Raw genomic sequence first — 18,825 nt, 5'->3', positions numbered from 1 at the left:
TTTGGAAATAATAGCTCTTTTGCAATGTGAAATGCCACCAAATTCTTAATCCTTTTCTACCTACCTGTCATCAACCCCAGCCTGCCAACCCCCTACCACCATTCCTCCTTTGATTGAATAAAACCCCCTGGACTTTGCTTTGGTGTCGTATCTGCATTTGGGTCTGTTGAATAAAACCCCCTGGACTTTGCTTTGGTGTCCTATCTGCATTTGGGTCTGTTTTAACCCTTTACACAACAGGGTCTGCCAGTTTTGTTAAACATGACAACCATACTCTCTCTCTCCCATTTGGTCTCTCACACACACACACACACACACACACACACACACACACACACACACACACACACACACACACACACACACACACACACACACACACACACACACACACACACACACACACACACACACACACACACACACACACACACACACACACACACACACACACACACACACACACACACACACACACACTCTTCTGATTTGTACAGTGCTTCTTTTTTTTACCAACGATATATATCATCCTACAGAATACTACTACCTTTTTCAAGTTTTTAATCAAATACAAAAATTTATTCTCACCTGAGTTTTGGTAAACTTTTGGCTGTCAGGACACTTTTCATTTGGAGGTTCCCTGAAAGTTTCAGTTGATTGAGGGTACTGAGGCCAGTTGTCGGAATCACAGTCAGAGAGTTCATACTCAGATCTCTGCAAAGAACATTAACAGGATCCCATACACATTATTAGTTCAAAGAAACTACACGTATAATGAGCTCTAATAGTGCAGTTCTGACTATTTAAATTGAGGTCAATTGCACCATGCAGGTTATACTCACAGGTTTGTAAGAGCAGTCAGGGAAAGGAAAGCATCTCGGTGTATGACACTGATTTCATTTCTACTCAGGTCTCTGTTGTGACATCAGAACACAAAATAACTCAACATCCAATCATGTTATTTTTACCCCTGGCATTGTGTGTGTGTGTGTGTGTGTGTGTGTGTGTGTGTGTGTGTTGTTAAGACTTACAGCAAACGTAAGGAAGAAAGGCCTTGAAAAGTGTCCCTGTCTATTTGTAGAACATGGTTGTGCTGCAGGCTTCTGTTGATTGGACGCAGACATGATATGACATATCTTAAATGAATCTGAATCTTTAAAGATGGTGTGCCGTGATATTTGTATTTTTTCCAGTTTTTCATGTATTTATGAGGTGACAGTACTTCATTAGACCCCTATATGTGGTTATGTGCAATGATGTCTTCCCTTTGTATTTAGGGTTACTTCCTGGAGGCTGAAACCTTGACAGTCAAACGTGCCAATGAAAAATAACAGTGATATAGTGACATCACAATATCATCCCATCCCCTAACCCCTCCCCCTTTATCAACAGCTGTGGGTGTGGCTTCAGTTGAGGTGAAAAAAAATTCTTCCTCATATAAAATAATCACGGCACGTCATCTTTAAACTGCAGTTTTGGTTTACATTTGTCTTGGTACTTGATACTTACATCTCTTGTAGTTTTAGACAACCGTGAAAGGATGGAAGCTCCTTAATCTCGTTGTAGGATAGGTCTCTGATTGAAGAAAACAAGGACACATCTCCAACAATTAGTTGATTGAGACAACATAGTTCACCCCTTCATTTTCCTTATTAAGACAACATAGATGATATGATGTTTGACTCTTTCCACAAATCAATTGAGGCTGCCCTTTATGCAAAACCATAGCAGCTGCTGAGCATTCTGTAACACAAGGACCCTAAATCATGTGAGGTATACCTCACATTTAAATTATTTTATTATTTTTGTTCTGTAAAGCCACTTTGAGGACCTTGAAAAGCGCTATATAAATCATATGTATTATTATTATTTTTTAATGTATATTGCATCCACAACCAAGCCTGCATTGTGCATAAATCAGGCAAATCAGTCCCTTCCTCACCAGGAGCTCTGGGCAGTTATTTTGTCCATTTCTAGTCAACTCCCACCTGCAAAAACCCTCTTTGATGTATTGTGACTCTCTCTTCACCTCAACTAAATGTCCTCCATATAACGGCTGCCTGTGGCTGCTCATTTTAAATTTAAACCCTGCAGCTGGCATATAATGTTACAGAAGGAGTTGTACCTCACACTGTACCTCCAGGCCCTTTTACTAAGGTAAGCGAGGGGTCACCTCTTCATTCCATAAGCTCCATAGCCCTCAGGGACAAAGCCATCCCATTGCCTGGTCATAACCTTTCATCCTTCACCACTACTAGAATCTTCATCTCATCGCCTCATCGTCCTCCACTACTATCTCTGAATGGGATTCTTTCCTGCCTGTGTCATTTAGCCCTTGTGGCGTATATATCATTCTAGGATGACACAAACATTTGTTATGTTGTGTTTATTGCAAAACACACTTAGTTAAGACTAACACATACAGTACTTGATACAGGCATTGCCTCACTAGCTTATTATGGGGAAATGTGTTGGTGAAAAAGAAGGTATTCCTGTTAATGACTGACCCATTATGTGGGTAGTCAGTGCCTTAAAAAAGAATTACTTACAGAGTCCGAAGCATCTTCAGATCCTCACACAGATCTGCTGAGATGGATGAGATCTTGGTACCAGTCAGGGTCCTAAAAAGTATGAATCACATCAGTAACCCCCTACACCACACAAAGCATACTAGAAATATGGCTAATTCTAGTATAGACCATATCCACATGGTAGCCATTTAGCTCTAAATTGACACACCGCGTTATGTGTGTCTGATTGGCTCCCTGGCATGCATAGTTTCACTGAGGTTGGTTAGGGTAAAGGCTAGATTTAGGCATAGTTTTACTGAGGTTAGGGTTAGGTTTAGGCGTAGTTTTACTGAGGTTAGGGTTAGGTTTAGGCACAGTTTTACTGAGGTTAGGGTTAGGCACAGTTTTACTGAGGTTAGGGTAAGTTTTAGGCATAGATTTACTGAGGTTAGGGTTAGGTCGAGGCATATTTGCAAAAAACTGTCAATCACAGCAACTACTGACCAATCACAGCGTGTCTCTCTAGAAAAAGCGGTGGTACTATCCATAAGCATGTGGGAGGGACAACCCCATCTGAGTATTAAGAGAATGGCTGCCGAGTAAATATGATCTGTTAAAGTGAGGTAAAAGCTCAAGGTAGTGATGTGGAGTTAAGGCTGAGTTCACTCACAGGCTCTCCAAGTTGTTAGTCCATGTAAGAATTGGGAAGTCCTGCATCATACTGGCCCCACGCAACATTCTGCAACACAAACGCAGATAATAACACTCACTTTACATCAGTGGTTCTCACACATTTCATGTGAAGGACCCCAAAATATCTTAAATGGACAAAGCTATTATTGACAATTGACCCGTACCAATACTCAACATAATTATTGTACTATGGCCAAAACAGGCAATATTTAAAAAATTGCCTCTATTTCCTCTATTGCCTTTAATTTCCTCTATTCTTAACAGTGTTTAAAATTGTATGAACATATTTCAACAGATTTATACAGATGAATGGGAGATTATCCACCTCTCTCTCTCATATTAGCAGGCTGCACAGTGCAGTGCAGCGCTATCACTCTCTCTGTTCTGGCACAACAGCGCCCCTACTGGTACTCATTATAGGTGCTCATTAACCAACACATAGGTGAACACATAGGCGGACACATAGGCGGACACGGACATTGCTGTTCCTTGGAGTGGTTGCGCCACTCAAAAATAACTGATCATCATCAGGCGATTATGTGATCATTGTGACAGGCCTGGCCATGCCCAGCTACCATTTATTGGCCACAACCCAAAGTCACAGCTTAGACGTTGTGGCATGATGTTGCGATCTGCTGTAAATCATGGGTAACAGCAGGACTTACAGGGAGTGCAGGTCGGATAGATTCTGGAAGGCCGAGGCCCCCACAGACGACAGGGGATTGTCATACAGGTGACTGGAAAAAAGTAAAATGGGTTTACTATGTTTGAATGGCACCATCTTCTGGACAATCTTTTTTTCTAAGACTCATATTCCATTGTGTGTGTGTGTGTGTGTGTGTGTGTGTGTGTGTGTGTGTGTGCATGTGCGTGTGCGTGCGTGCGGAGGAGTGTTTCTGTAACCACAAATTAATAAGTTATTCCCATATCAGAACACCTTGGAGCCTAGACCCTAGAGCATTCAAAGCAAACCCCCTTATACTTAATGATTTATTCTTAATTTGCAAGTAGACATTTACAGGTATACATTGTGTGAGTGAGGTTTGATCTTACATTGTTCGCAACAGAGGATTGTTGTGAAAGGCTCCTTCAGGTATGGACGCAATATCATTGCTGTGAAACCCACTGCAAAGAGAACACAATAAAAGAGACAATACAACATATAGAGTACACATTTAATGACCTTGGAAACGTCAAACTTACTGTTGTTCCAAACTAACTTTTTTAAATTATTTAATTTCATTGGAGCCTTAATTGTGTGATTGCAGTGCCAAAACATTGCTGAAAACAAGCATGCATTCAACTGTGGATAGCTCTCGGTTTGTAATTTTGAACAGACTGACTGAATGACTGAGTGGCTTATACTATTCTAAGAGGAGAATATAAGGAGCTAAATAACACCAAGTTACTAGTACTGACATCATCAACTGGAGAGTGAGGATGATTCACATTGTCTTTGATCTATTGTGTCATCGTGATGGAATTCCATGTCATTATGACAGCATGACACACCAAACAAAACATAGTAAATGGACAGTGCTCTGAACCCCTTCATAAATCTTTCAGCTCCATAAGCCACTAGTCCATAAGCCACTAGTCACAGCTGCATTATGAGACACATCAACAACTCACATCTCATGAAACTCACCAGCTTGCCAAAAATCACAAAATACAAAAGGTACTGCATATCGCCACGATACATTATGTTTGCAACAAACATTAGCTAAGTCAATGCAATCCATTTGATCTTACTCTTAAGTTATTGTTAAGGGCACTGATGAGACATTTTAAGTATAATAATGTCACTGCCTATGATGTTACTATTGTGACGTCATCACTGACATTTGAACATGTATGCCGTTTTTACTGAAGGAAGGAGAGAGATGGTTAAATACTGTATACTCACAGTTCCTTGAGTTTTGGCAGAGCCTGTATTGCTTTGGGAAAGACCTTCAGACTGTTGTAGTTTAGATCTCTGAGAACATGAAGAGAAACATAGGCCGTCTGTAGATTTATTCAGCCACGTCTGGCACATCACGTATACTAACACACATCATAATAGGCTACTACACTTAAATAAGCCGTAGTATTATTGGACAGTATACATTTACACTTAGCTAGTCTAAAAGCCAAGCCCAACCAGCATCAATCCTGCATTAGTGGTGCAGATGAAAAAATATATATGATTTTACTAATATATTTACTATCGAGGCAGAAATGGCAGAGAGAGGGCTTAACTGGGGAGATCTCGAAAGAACGGCTAAAAACCGAGTGAAATGGAGGACATTTTGTCAACGGCCTATGCACCCTAGAGGAGCAACGGGCTTAAGTCAAGTAAGTCAATATATTTACTAGTATACAGTATAATTGGTTTGATCACATCAGTGTAATATAGTGTGATATGCGTTTAGTGAGCGAGATGATGTTTGCAAATTGTCCAACTATCTAACTGAACATTTTCGTAAAACAGTTGACAAATAGGTTTAGACAACCGAGTTAAATTGTTTTAGGAGTAGTGAAAAACTGTAAGTGGGTAACACTGAAAACATAAACATAAACCATTAACTATACTAGTCTAGAGATGGCCCGGATGTGTAACTGCCCCTAAGTTGCAGTTGATTTTCAGCAGTGACAGTGAAGTGTGTGCTTGCTTGTGTATTGCAGTGGTTCTCTAAGTGGGGTCCTTGAGGGGGTTCCAGGCGTTCCCTAGCAAAAGATGATGTGACGCGCTGTGAGCTTGTTGACCAATTATTTATTTTCCAAAATCAGACCTGTCTGAAGTGAGTGGTGCAACAGCACTCCCTGTTGGTACACCACACACCCACCCCCACACACCCACACACACACACACACACACACACACACACACACACACACAGTAGCTGCACCCTATGGTTGCACCACTCAAAAATGAAAATGTAAATATTTGTAAAACGGTGCACAACCAAATACATTATGACTCTGGGGGTCCTTGACATGAACATGAACTGCATGTCTGCCTTTGGCAAACATGTGTTATCGTAACGCTGTGCTGCTCTACTGGAGCTGTGTGTAGGAGCTGCTGGCTGATACTGTAGACTGCAGAGACGAGATGTGTCCCTGCTGCCTGGTGACCATGGCACACAGGAGGAAGTGAACAATGGGAGGGCAGCGCTGATAAGCATCATGGACTTCACTCTATTTATCCTGGAGCAATTCAAGGAGGAAGTGGACACACTGACGTCCGGACGGCAGCAGGAGAGGTGGGTGGAGAGCACACGCACGTGCGCACACACACACACACACACACACACACACACAGTGTGACCGTCTACTTACAGTGTCTCTAGATTCGCCAGGCCAGCAAAGCACTTCTCACCCATCTCCTTAATCCTGTTGTTATGAAGGTGCCTAAAAAATATCAGAATGATCACAAAACGGTTGACTTGTACAGACATAACAGATATAAACCCAAACCTCACTGTTGGTCATAAAATATATGTACAAATGCCGGCATGTTGTGTGATTAGTACATCTGGTGCCTGTATACAGTATGTGCATATACTGTATGTGTGAGTATTTGCAATGGGCTATCACTGGCTGATGAAGGTATTTTCTTCCTGCTTAGTCTAATCTGTTTATTACATTCTACCCCTGCAGAAATACCATTATCCCTCTGTGTCTATTTGTTGAAGCAGATGTGAATATGTTAGGTATGCATTATGAGATAAAAAAAAACAAAAAACATGTTTAACCATGTACAACCAAGCTTAAACAATGACATTGCCCGTGTAGTGTATTGCACTGTTATCACCACTCGGAAACCAAGAAAATCTCCTTCGTTTTGTATTATTGCTCATTGTTAAGTCTCTGTAGCCAAAAAAACTCAAGAGGCACGTGGCTGGGCATGTGCAGAAATGAATGGGCTTCTCACCAAAATCTGTAGATATTATCTTGTTAGCTCTAAGCTGTGATTATAGGTAATGTGTAAAAATCCAATTAGTTTGACAAATTGCATTTAATTTCTGATTTTTGTCTGCCATGATGTGGCTAAACTTTTCATACCAATCAGTGCTTTTAAAATGCTATGATAAAGTAACTAACAAAGATGAATCACACACACAATGCAATTTAGTGTGTTGATTACATCTCTCAATCACGTTTAAGCACTATGCAAGTTGAGTTTCATACTGTACTGAAATAAAAAATCTGTAGTCAAAATAATGGAAAGGAAAATGGTAGGCAGTGATGTCAAGTACAGTATACCATGTCTTAGTCAACAGGCTTAAGGGCTATATCTTGCGTCACCCCTTACACCTTATCCATAAAACATTTTGAAATAGTTCAACTAGCCGACCTACATCGACACGTTGTGAGCTTGTAGATCGGCTATTTTAAAAATAGTATTTTAAAAATAGTAAAAAATGGCAAGTTTAGGGATAACACCTCATCTACACTAACAGCGATCTGAGCGAGCGAACGATGAAATCTCATTAGAATACATGTTTTTCATTGTGTCTGTTGTGACATACCACGAGCGACAACGTGGCGTGCAGCAACGTCGTCCACCCCTCCTATATTCACTCGCAAAGTCTCTATTTGAGCAAGGTTTAGCGGCCCTAAACACTTTTATTGGTTGACATATACACACAATTTTTCAGGATACGTCGCAACGCAATGGCCGACTCATGTCAGGACAGTTTTCCGCACGATATCGCCGTCGGAACGCTCGTTCCTTGCCTGTGTAGATGAGGTGTAAGGGGTACGATATATGCCAGACCACCAGTATGGACCTTTCATTAATAAACATGTCAAGCTCTTGGTCACCCCTCTGGACCCTCCATTTGTACACTCCCAGAGTTAAATTATCATTGAGGATTTCACCATGGAGATTGGAGTTCCAGAGATGAAATCAAATTTGTGTCTGTGGCCTGATGCATATCAAACTGGGGGTTACTTGAAATTAAAAAAGGTTCAGAATCACCGGCTTAACGTACAGCACTACAAGACTGGTAAGGTTGGCAAAGGCATTGTCGGGGATGTAGGAGATGCGATTGAGTGCCAGTGTCAGAGCCTGTAGATTGGCCTGGTGCCTCAAAGGACCAATGGGAACCTCGGTTAGGTTGTTATCATCCAACCAGAGGTGGCGTAGCTGCTGGAGTCCTTCAAAGCTGTCCTCTGGCACCACGGTGATGTGGTTGGCATCTAGTCGACTGCGGAACACAAACATGAACAGACAACATGTTCAGCAATGACTATGACAACTATCAGGATAATTCATTTAGTTGTTTATAAAGTGTTGTAGGTGGGGGTGGAATTAAGCCTGTGGCAAAAAAGCTAATAAATAGTTAGTACATAAAGTGCATAAAATTCCCCGGGTGATAAATCTGTTTTGCAATTAAAGCTTCTGCGCTTTATTGACCACAAACATGTACAAATTAGTGAATCAAGTCTTTGTGGCCAGCCTTGGGTCTGCTGCTTGCTATGTGTTTAAATCAAAGTCCTTTGCCTGTGCATCATTGAGTCAGTTCTGTCTCTATCTGCCATTGGTGTCTGTGTCTGGAGAGCACAATAAGACAATTGGAAGATGATGATGATGATGTAACATGATATTACTTGCACCACCTTTAAACCTATATTGATTTACGTGTAATAGAAGAGATATAACTTGAACTTGTAGATCTGCTATATTCACCAAATGTTTGCCTGTAAAAAATGTCCACATGCCCAGAATCAGGACACTACGGTTCATGTGGTTAAGTACCATTGCCTACAATAACGCTGTTCACTCCTGTTGTTGTCTTGCCTCTCCCTTTCTCTCTCAACACCCCCCCCCTCCCCCCCTCAACCTCTCTTTCGTTCTCCCCCTCAAAATTCCCTAAGAGTCTGCGCTGGAGGCAAAACAGTCTATTGATTGACATCTAGCTCTCTAAGGCTTTATACAAACCCAGCCCTGGCTCTGCCAAAACATATTACTTCAGCTACAGACCTTAAACCCCTCACAGAGAAAAGACATCTGTTAAAAAGAAAGGAGAGAGAGGGGAAAAAAATAAAGAGGGGAAGCAAAGGATAGGAGGGAGGGATATGGAGGGGTGATAATAGCTGAAAGCTGGATTTTCAGCACGTTTTTCCAGCTGGATTCATTCCCTCCATTAGTCCCTGTCAAACTCAGAGGCACAGAGGCCGGGAAAGGACCAGCAATGGAGTCATGTACACAGTGTGCTCCCAATGAGACTGACATGCAGTAGTCACTGAAACACCACTGAGACCAGGGACCACTGGAGCAGGAAAGTTTGAGAGGGGTTGATAAAAACAACAAAAGAAAGAAGCAAATAAGTGGAAGCTCAAATGGAAATCTCAGTACATACAGTACTATGAAAAGTATCAAATCTGAAAGTTAATGCAAAGTTCATGCACATATAACAGCAGTGCAGTCTGCCTCTATCAACTAGGTAGGTGGCACATACTGCCTCACTTTACTGGTAGACTTCGCGGCTCTAAATATATATATTTTTAATTACCTGTACATACAATTAGGGATGGAAATTGAAAGATTACCCACTAACCCTGGCAAAGAATTCAGAAAAAAAAAAAAAAAGCATTGCAATGCATAGATTGTAGACAATATAATCTATTGATTTGACAAATCAAGCACACTTTGTCATTTTCTGCTACAAATACATTTGCTCTTGTAAACAATGGCTCCCTCCCTAGCATGGGTAGCCTCGTTTTAAATATTTTATGTTTTACATTTAAAATCATGCTTGGTTGCACTGCAGCTCTGAAGCCAGGATTAATGTCCTTCAAAGTATAAAATATATAAAAAATAGAAAATACTTGACAGCTAATTATGACAAGAGTTAGGCCTGAAGCTGCCTGGCACCATTCAGTATTAATTATAGTTCTCACACTGAAAAGGGTGACCAGTAGCCTATAAAGTTATACATTCCTGTAGCCTATAAACTATTTCTCCATATATGTTAGGCATGTAGCCTACTTGCGGATAAATGCCAGCATTTTGCAAGAGTTGGAGAATGTGACTGTAGGTTGGTGATGTGGGCAGCAGATTGTGCAATACATCTGTAAATTCATTAGCACATTAATTCCCATGGTATTAATAAGACAACGGTTCTGACCAATTTGTATATGAGATCATGATCACACAACATGCTGGCTTTATAATATACAGGAAAAACGTATGTCTTATGAGCTGTCCAGTAGGAAAATAACCTTCGGTTATAAAGACTGCAGTCCGTTACAGTAGAGGCTTGAATCGCATTTGTGACTTGTTGGGTGCGTGACACTGTCATATAAATCAGACTTTAGTCTCTACTCCACCTGGAGCAACTAAGGTAAAAAAAAAAATCAATAATAAATAGATGTATAAGATATAAAATAATATCTGAAGTCAATGTCAGATATAAACATAAGAGGTCATATTTTACCTCATAGACTAAATTACATGTGTGTGTGTGCGTGCGTGCGTGTGTGTGTGTGTTATGCTATGAGGGACTTTACTCACAGAGATTGTAGTGAATTGAGGTTCCTTAATGCTGCACTGGGCACGGTCTTTAACTGATTATTCTGGAGCATCCTATAAACGGGGGAAATGTTTTGGTTATTCATTATAATCCTCTCATCACTCGTCCTCATACCAAAAGTTAAGTCTTGAAAAGGAAGTAGAAACGTGAAGGCAGGGCTTCACATTAACTTTTTGAGTACATTTCCCATTCACTTGTCCGGGCACGGTTAGCAGATTGACCTCGTCGGCATTTAAACTTATAGCACTGCATGTGCACCCAAGAATACATTTGGACTTGGAGTCGTTTTGGGGACTAGTTTCATATTCATTTGAAAGTTCTGGCAGTAAATGTGTATTTAGTCAAATATCTCCATTTTTCCACAAGCTGCACACGGACGACATTCTCTCCGGCGAGGGCCCCCGGAATGAGTGCAGGAATGAACAGGAAGCACAAATGTATGGGGCACACAAAATAGGTGGTGTGATCAATTACCCAACACCAATCGCAACACACTTGTCAATTGTGTGCGCTATATATTTGTGCTTCCCAAACATTGACTGTTCCCAAAGGTTGTTTTAATATTTTCATTCTAGCTTTTCCTTATGTAAAAGTAAAAGTTAAAATGTAAAAAAGGATGTTTTACACAACATATGTTTTTTTGCCAGAAATGTGAAATGGATATGAAACTAGAGGACAATATCTGACTCAAAGTCTTAGGAATTAATTACTGCACTACACACGCAGTGCCACAAGTTTACATGCAGGTCAGTCTGCTAATTGCTCTGATAGGACTGATATATGGCTGTGTATTTGGAATACATGAAATGTAAGATTACAGACATTCTAGGGCTATTAACAATATTGTAAAGGTGATGATCAGGAAAGCCATACAATAATGCCAGACAATATTGTTGGCTGGTAGGAGCGCCACAGAAAAAGCGAAACCAGGAGTCACTTGTCCAATGGACAAGTAAAATTTGAATGCACCGTCCGGGAAGATTTAATACTTGTCCCGGACAAGCAGACAAGCCCTGGTAAAGGCATCTAACAATTTTAGATGCCTTGAATGTTGATGCATTGCCTTTAAAGCTCTGGCCGTGGGATCAATAAAATGTTTGACCAGTAAAAACCTAATTAGTTGACCAGAGTCCCTCAGGGGTTCACTGAAACAGCCAATGCATTTCTGCCTAATGAACTCAATCTGATTCTAACATCTACAAGTCATATGGCAAATTGCTGGGGAAATTCTTTAAATAGGCCTAATAATAATAATAATAATAATAATAATACATATTTTAGACATTACACGAGATTCAACTTCAAGGTTCAATGTTGTACTTTATTATTATGTCTTGTGTATAGGTACATAAGAGTAAAACCTAAACATATTTGTGTTAATAATTACAAAGTGTGGAACTACTAGTGACTAGATTGGTTAAGTCACAGTTCTCTGTATAAATAACACACCTTTCGGTAGACAAACAGGACTTTAACCTTGTGGCTCTGCACAATACCAAAGCCATGGTTAGGACTGTGTGTGTCTGCTATCGTGCGTAAGGTATGTTAATATGTTAGTAGGTAACCTCACCTACTTAGATGAATTGTAGAGAAAACAAACACCTCTATTGTTATATTAGAGCTGCAATACAGCTATTTTTAGATTACCTTGTTCCAGATAAGCAGTACCATTAACATGCAGTTATAATGTGTAATTGTAAACAATGATTCTCAAGGGGTTTCGCACTGATCATGTACATGTGCACAATACATTAAATAAAACGTTATTCTGCTGAAATTGTTCTTTGTCCCTGACCACTTATTATTGTGAACCACTTTTGAGTAATAGAAAAATAAATAAATAAAACAGAATAATTACTATTTAGGCTTATTGAAAATAGGTGGGTATTATTTAACTATGTAGAACTGAGATCACCTGGCACAGCAACACATTATATCTGTAATACAGGAACACTTTCTGCCAGCAAGGAGGAAAGCCCCATTGTTACAGCCAAAATGCACACATACACATGTGCACATCTGCACGAGTGTACTTACTGTATACCCTGTGCACACACACACACACACACACACACACACACACACACACACACACACACACACACACACACACACACACACACACACACACACACACACACACACACACACACACACACACACACACACACACACACACACACACACACACACACACACACACACACACACACACACACACACACACACACACACACACACACACGTTTGTGCAACATGTGTGTGGGGCCACCAGGTAAATGCTTACAGGACTTTGAGCTGATGTAGTCCAGACAGGGCTTCAGGGTGGATGAATGACAGGTAATTTCCTGCAAGTCGTCTGAGAACAAGAAAGAGAGAATGAGAGATGTGTTGATATGTTATACATGCTGTACATACAGTACACATACTGTACATACATACTGTACATACAGAGAGTGAATGAAAAAAGTTGTGTTGATAGTGATAGTATATTTGATAGTGATAGTATATTTTGTGACTCATGTGTCTTGTAGCAGCGATGGTTGAGTGGAAGAATAGACCATACATACTGTATATACACAGAGAGAGAGGACGCTAATGTAATGATCAACATAAAATGGTAACTTTTCTGCATCAATACACAAAAACAGCCACAGTCAATATTTATGAATTAAAGGGATAATTAGTGCATAGTGTGAGAACCTTTTCACATGCAAGGCCACAGTGTATTAAGTTCTTGCTATCAGGCTAAACATGACGCCTGAGGTGCCAAAGAGATGTGTCCATGCCATGGCCTGTTGTCACTTCATCTGACACCCAAGACAGATTAGAACTGGTTCTGGCTACCCCACTCCCTTCATGAATCTCCCCACCATCAGGCAGCCCTCGGAGTCTCACAGCCCACTGGAAAACACAAAACTCACTGCTCCACTTCTCCAAGTGGAACACGTAAATGAAAGCAACAAATGGCTACAGTATAGCCCCATTTTGAACTAGGCCTCAGAGACTCTTTATCCTCTTGGTTAAACCTATCCATTTATTACAGTCTGCACATGGTATGACCCGCTTATGGCCATACCCCCTTCCTGTTGGGGCAGTGACGGTCGGGTGGAGGAAGTATTGGTGTAAAAAGCATGGTCGGGGACGGGGCTGTGTGCAACCAAGACACATGGCTCCACTGTTACTATCTGGCCTGAGAGATTAGCAGCAGATTTATCACTCTGCAACTTGAGTCTGGACAGGCTGAATTCCCTTGCAAGGAGAGTGGCTGGGGTGTGAGCCTGAGAACCAAGGCTCCTCTGTGTAGGAGGCTAACTTGCTTGTCTGGAGCACAAGAGTTCAGGGTCGATAAATATTCCATGAATTGTGACAGAACTAGGGTGCTTGTTTACCCACAGAGCATTTTTATTGTAAATAATGTGGAGTGAACACTGAACATGAATAGTGCCATGTTGTTCCCTTGCCATAAGGCAATGTTCAAGCTACTTTCCATAGAGGAAACAAATGTCTCAAGGCCTTAATAGTTATTTCCATTCATTCTTATGACATGAGATTGAATGGAATCGCATTGCTACACATCTTCAGAAATAATTTGAGGAAATTTGAGGAAAGCCCTTGAACTTAAAATTGAACAACTTTCTGTTTTGCATGACATTAACCTTCACAACGAAGACGACTGGAATGGAGCATTCAAGCGGTGAAGGCTATACCAACAATTATTGTTTACTAGAGTGGTGCCCGCTGGAGCCTCTACAGCTGTGTCCGTTGGGCACTGGCCTACATGGAATGATGCAAGTTGGAAAAGCATGCCCCACCCAGATATTATGTATGTGTCCCTTTTATGCCCATATATGGAGTTATTTGTCAGGCATGCCCAAATATGGAGTCTATGGAGACATCAGAATGATGTCAGAACAGGCCAGCTCCATATATGGACACTGGTCTGGGCAGTGGCCCTGTCCAGAGCCCACACACACACACACACACACACACACACACACGTGTGACATAGCCTAGGCAATTTGTTGCACTCAAAAGCAGACAGTGGAAATGTCAATATAAAGACCAAGCTGAAATAGATAACATGAAGCACCCTAGCAGCAGAACTTGCTGCTTTTATTCTCACTGATATTGTTATTTGTTATTATTGCTATAATTGTTGTTGATGATTATGATTGTTTGATTTTAAATTGTTAAGCACTTTGTAACATTGTTTAAAAAGGTGCTATATGAATAAAGTTTATTATAAGCAGATCTACAAGATCACAACAAGTTGTATAGTGACATGCTGTGAGCTGTCTATTTTCACTGTCATATAACATACATAAGTGGTTAACTGCAGCGTTTTACAAAACCGACATGTCCAGCTCCACCACACGGTGCCAGGAGTGTGGAGCGCTGTGGGTCCATCATTACAGGCTTCCGACAGCCGTGAAAAGACTCAGGGTGACTGCTCTAAACTCAAGACCACAGCTCCCGACTTTGCCGAATCCCAGGCCCTGCTTACAATGTTTTATTTGTTGTGGTTCACCAAAATTGATCAAATTATGATTTGGAACACTCACCCAGCTTTATAAGAAAAGCATGCTGTCTCTTCAGCTTGACTTGGCTGCATGACAAACCCAAAGATTGCCTTGCAGTGGTGGATTTCCAGGACACATTTCACCATCTAACCATCCAATCAATTAAAGTATGTGTGTGTGTCTTCTTTGACTCACAATTTGTACTAGGATGTTTTATGACAGCTTGTTGGAAATGTATCTTGAGAGCCAAGGCTACATGGAGACCATGGATTTTTGCCACAAATTAAGATTATGTCTGAATACACTGCAAATCCAAACCACAATATCTGGCCCATCTTTGTTTCACACTTGTTGAAGTTAATTAAGTTAGCACAGTATGACAAAGCTATGAGTTAAACTTTTGATACAATATGTATGTTGGAAAACTCCACAAATCTGCAGTGTCTCAAGCCAGCCACTAGACACCATAAGCAAACCTGGCTGACACATTGTGGCACAGAAACAAAATGCTCAAACCCGTCAAGTCCCAAAACATGGAGTGCATCTGCCCCTTTTGCTTTCTTTCAGCATATTCAGAACACGTCCCCCTAGGCTTTGAAGAGGACAGAAGAATGTGCTAAGTCTTGTTGAGGAAAGGCTAAATCCTCCCCTTGTGACACCACTCCCACAAGTCTTTCTTTTTCACAAGGGCTTCACTAGGAGGTCTCAATGTAGTTCCATGTGCTTTTACAGCAGTTGAGTTAACAATACCAAACAAGATCTAACCTCATCATTCTGGTCACCAATATCAATCAGCAGCAACAAACTTTGTTCTACTCAAGAAAGCACCCAACTACATAATTTGCCTCCTGATTGCAGGGTACACACCATTGTACGAGCACGTGCACGTGCACGAACAAACACACACACACACACACACACACACACACACACACACACACACACACACACACACTTGTATCATTAGGGTGTTGATATGGCCACTTGTCAATGATAAACCTATGACTTAATTTGCTATTTTGACATTGGCAACGAGAATGCAGAGAGATGGAGAGAAAGACATAGAGTGAAAGAAGGGCATATTCAGATTTATTTGTTTTAATAATATTAGGAATGCTTTTGTCCAAACATCTAAAAATAGAAAAGCTGGCTTTGCAAGTAAAACTAACAATAGACAGCAGCACATACAGGTTCATGTAGCACCACAGGGTATGCATGATCAGTCAATTTACAACAATACTACAGCACATACTGAGATTCTACATGGATTACTTTTAAAGATAAACATTAACCACTGACATCATGCATGTGCAGATTTGTACTGGTTTGAGCAGGGTAGGAAAAGAAAGTGAAGGAGAGTTGCGTGACTATGAGGGAGTGAATGTTCCTTCCTTGTCTCCTCTCTCTCTCCTGTCCTGTTTGGGTTTGTCCCTCTGTCCCTCCCTATCTGCCCTCAGGGCCCCCACTTGGTTTTACTGACAGCTAAAAAGTCCTCAGCTGAAGTTCATTCAAACAAGCCTGGAGATTTGTTCAATGGAAAAGGTTAAACAAACACACACGTCAACTAAGGATATATGTCTATGTCTAAAGCCATTCTTCAAAACAGCTACCCATGCAGCCCATGCATTCAGATGAGTTTTAAGAAGAAGGGAAGTGGGGTACATGTTTCACAATACATACAGTAGCCTACATAGCAGACAAGACAAGTTTACAGTATGTACACTTGGGGTCCACTCATTATCTCTGTGCAGTGATAAAACAGGTAACATTGCGTGGTTGAAAGAACTAACAGCAAGACTGGTTGAGTTTTTAGCTCCATTGTCATGGAAACCATTGTTTTGCCTTCTTCCTTCCTGCCTTGCATTCCTCCACACAATGCGATGAAAAGTAAATTGCCCTTCGACAAAGCAGATTGAAGTACTGTTTGGAAAAGAAGGGGGCGAATACTAGTATAGATGAAAGATGCACAGAGGGCTGAAAAAACATGCCTGCAAAGAGAAATGGAGCTGAAACCACTGGTGTGTGCACTTGCTGGTCATTTTGCATTCTCTGGGCTGCATGTTACCTGATATCAAGTAGACAGATTTTATCACTGGCTTCCAGCGCTGAGCCAGACAGAGGGTATTTAAAGAGTAAAGAAATAACAAATACCCACTAAGATTAGATATGGCCACTGAATGGAGCCCCAAAGCTAAAATGTGCTGTTGCCTGTCCTGTTGAGACTTTAACATACTGTACATAATGCATTATATATTGCCTATAAAAGCACTGTCTCATCTCAAGCTTTTATGATTTTATGATTAGCCTTGTATAACTGCCCAGTTCATATCAGGGAGAATGAGTGATTCTTGGTATCTTCTAACTCTGTCACCCCTTTATACTGTACTGTGCTATATCAAACAGCCAGGTGCAATTTAACAACCAGTCCATCTATATTGTACAGAATAAATGAACATTAAGCAGACTACATAAAAGAGTTGAAAATAGATGTACTTACAGCTCTTCCAGATAGGGGAAGTTTTTGAACACATTTGCTGGGAGTTCAGTGATGTTGTTCATGCTGATGTCACTGTGGAAACATCCAGATTTAAATATTAATCATTGTAGTTTCTTAGGCTTCATAAAGCATATTTACAAGGAGCTGCTTTGGTGGTTAGAGTACACTTTAAATAATTATTGCTTGTTTGTGCATTGTTAGTTCTTTCTCACATTACTGCCAGCAATATTGTAAGAAAGGCAGTGATGAAAGATGATATGAATCTTTCCTCACAGCTTGCATAAAGTTAATGGCTTCTGCCGCTTCTTCTTTTAGACACAATTTGAATTTCAAGAAGCCTGAACAAATTTACTGGAGATGAGAAAGGTACTGTATAGATTCAAACATAAAAAAGCAAATAGTTTCAAACTCATTTAAAGCGAGTACCCTACCCTACAGTACATGATTGTAAAGTGTTTAAGCCCTGTGACATTTAGCTCTGTTTGGAACCTCGATATCTACAGTATGCTGCTACGCTTTAACTCCGAGATGAGGTTCCGTCCAGTGATATCCCTGCACAGGTCGAAATGGAGTTGAGCCGTCCACAAACAGTGGATTAAACCTTTTTCACAGCATAATTTCCAAACAATAAGGTATCAGAACCAAGATACAGTTGTTAAATTAATGCCGGCACGTAACATTTTAAGTCTGAGGTAAAACAACCGCTTACATGTAAGCGGTTGTTTGTCAGCCAGTACCATGTTTTCCACGGTTTTCCCAACGGAATCTTACGGAAGCAGTACTGTGCATGCGAACGGGGTTGACTGGACAACATTTTTATTTAACCCATTTTGACCTGAGATCAGATTATAAGACTCTGCAGGGATATCACGGGACAGAACCTCATCTCTGAGCTAAAGCGTAGCAGCGTAGATATTGAGGTTCCAAACGGAGCTATGTGACATTATGATTTTAAACAATTTTCCAAAGGACTTAATGTGTGCATGGCTTTTCAGTTCATGCAACATTAATATAAAATAAAAAATAAAGCAAACATGCAATAAATAGAGCATAATTCTAATTGGAATCTACAGTGCACCAAC

At 40.6% G+C, this 18,825-nt stretch overlaps 1 protein-coding gene across 1 annotated transcript in view; it reads right to left on the bottom strand.

The window, feature by feature from the left end:
• Window positions 1-18,825, bottom strand: part of lgr4 (leucine-rich repeat containing G protein-coupled receptor 4) — a 31,652-nt gene that overhangs the window by 5,744 nt on the left and 7,083 nt on the right. Inside the window, exons 2-15 of the mRNA XM_080766700.1 lie at window positions 17,744-17,815; window positions 13,011-13,082; window positions 10,705-10,776; window positions 8,180-8,395; window positions 6,522-6,593; window positions 5,110-5,178; window positions 4,257-4,328; window positions 3,869-3,940; window positions 3,181-3,249; window positions 2,550-2,621; window positions 1,510-1,575; window positions 1,032-1,103; window positions 843-914; window positions 589-714 (exon numbers count right to left, since the gene is read on the bottom strand). Of these exons, the coding sequence (XP_080622826.1) occupies window positions 589-714; window positions 843-914; window positions 1,032-1,103; window positions 1,510-1,575; window positions 2,550-2,621; window positions 3,181-3,249; window positions 3,869-3,940; window positions 4,257-4,328; window positions 5,110-5,178; window positions 6,522-6,593; window positions 8,180-8,395; window positions 10,705-10,776; window positions 13,011-13,082; window positions 17,744-17,815 (1,194 nt within the window). The remainder of the gene's footprint in view (window positions 1-588; window positions 715-842; window positions 915-1,031; window positions 1,104-1,509; window positions 1,576-2,549; window positions 2,622-3,180; window positions 3,250-3,868; window positions 3,941-4,256; window positions 4,329-5,109; window positions 5,179-6,521; window positions 6,594-8,179; window positions 8,396-10,704; window positions 10,777-13,010; window positions 13,083-17,743; window positions 17,816-18,825) is intronic.

This window comes from Protomyctophum bolini, assembly GCF_963924005.1.
Source record: "Protomyctophum bolini genome assembly, chromosome: 1".
In the NCBI taxonomy this organism is placed as follows: domain Eukaryota; kingdom Metazoa; phylum Chordata; class Actinopteri; order Myctophiformes; family Myctophidae; genus Protomyctophum; species Protomyctophum bolini.
Note: the sequence above shows the minus strand (reverse complement) of the source record. Positions and strands in the feature narration are given on the sequence as shown.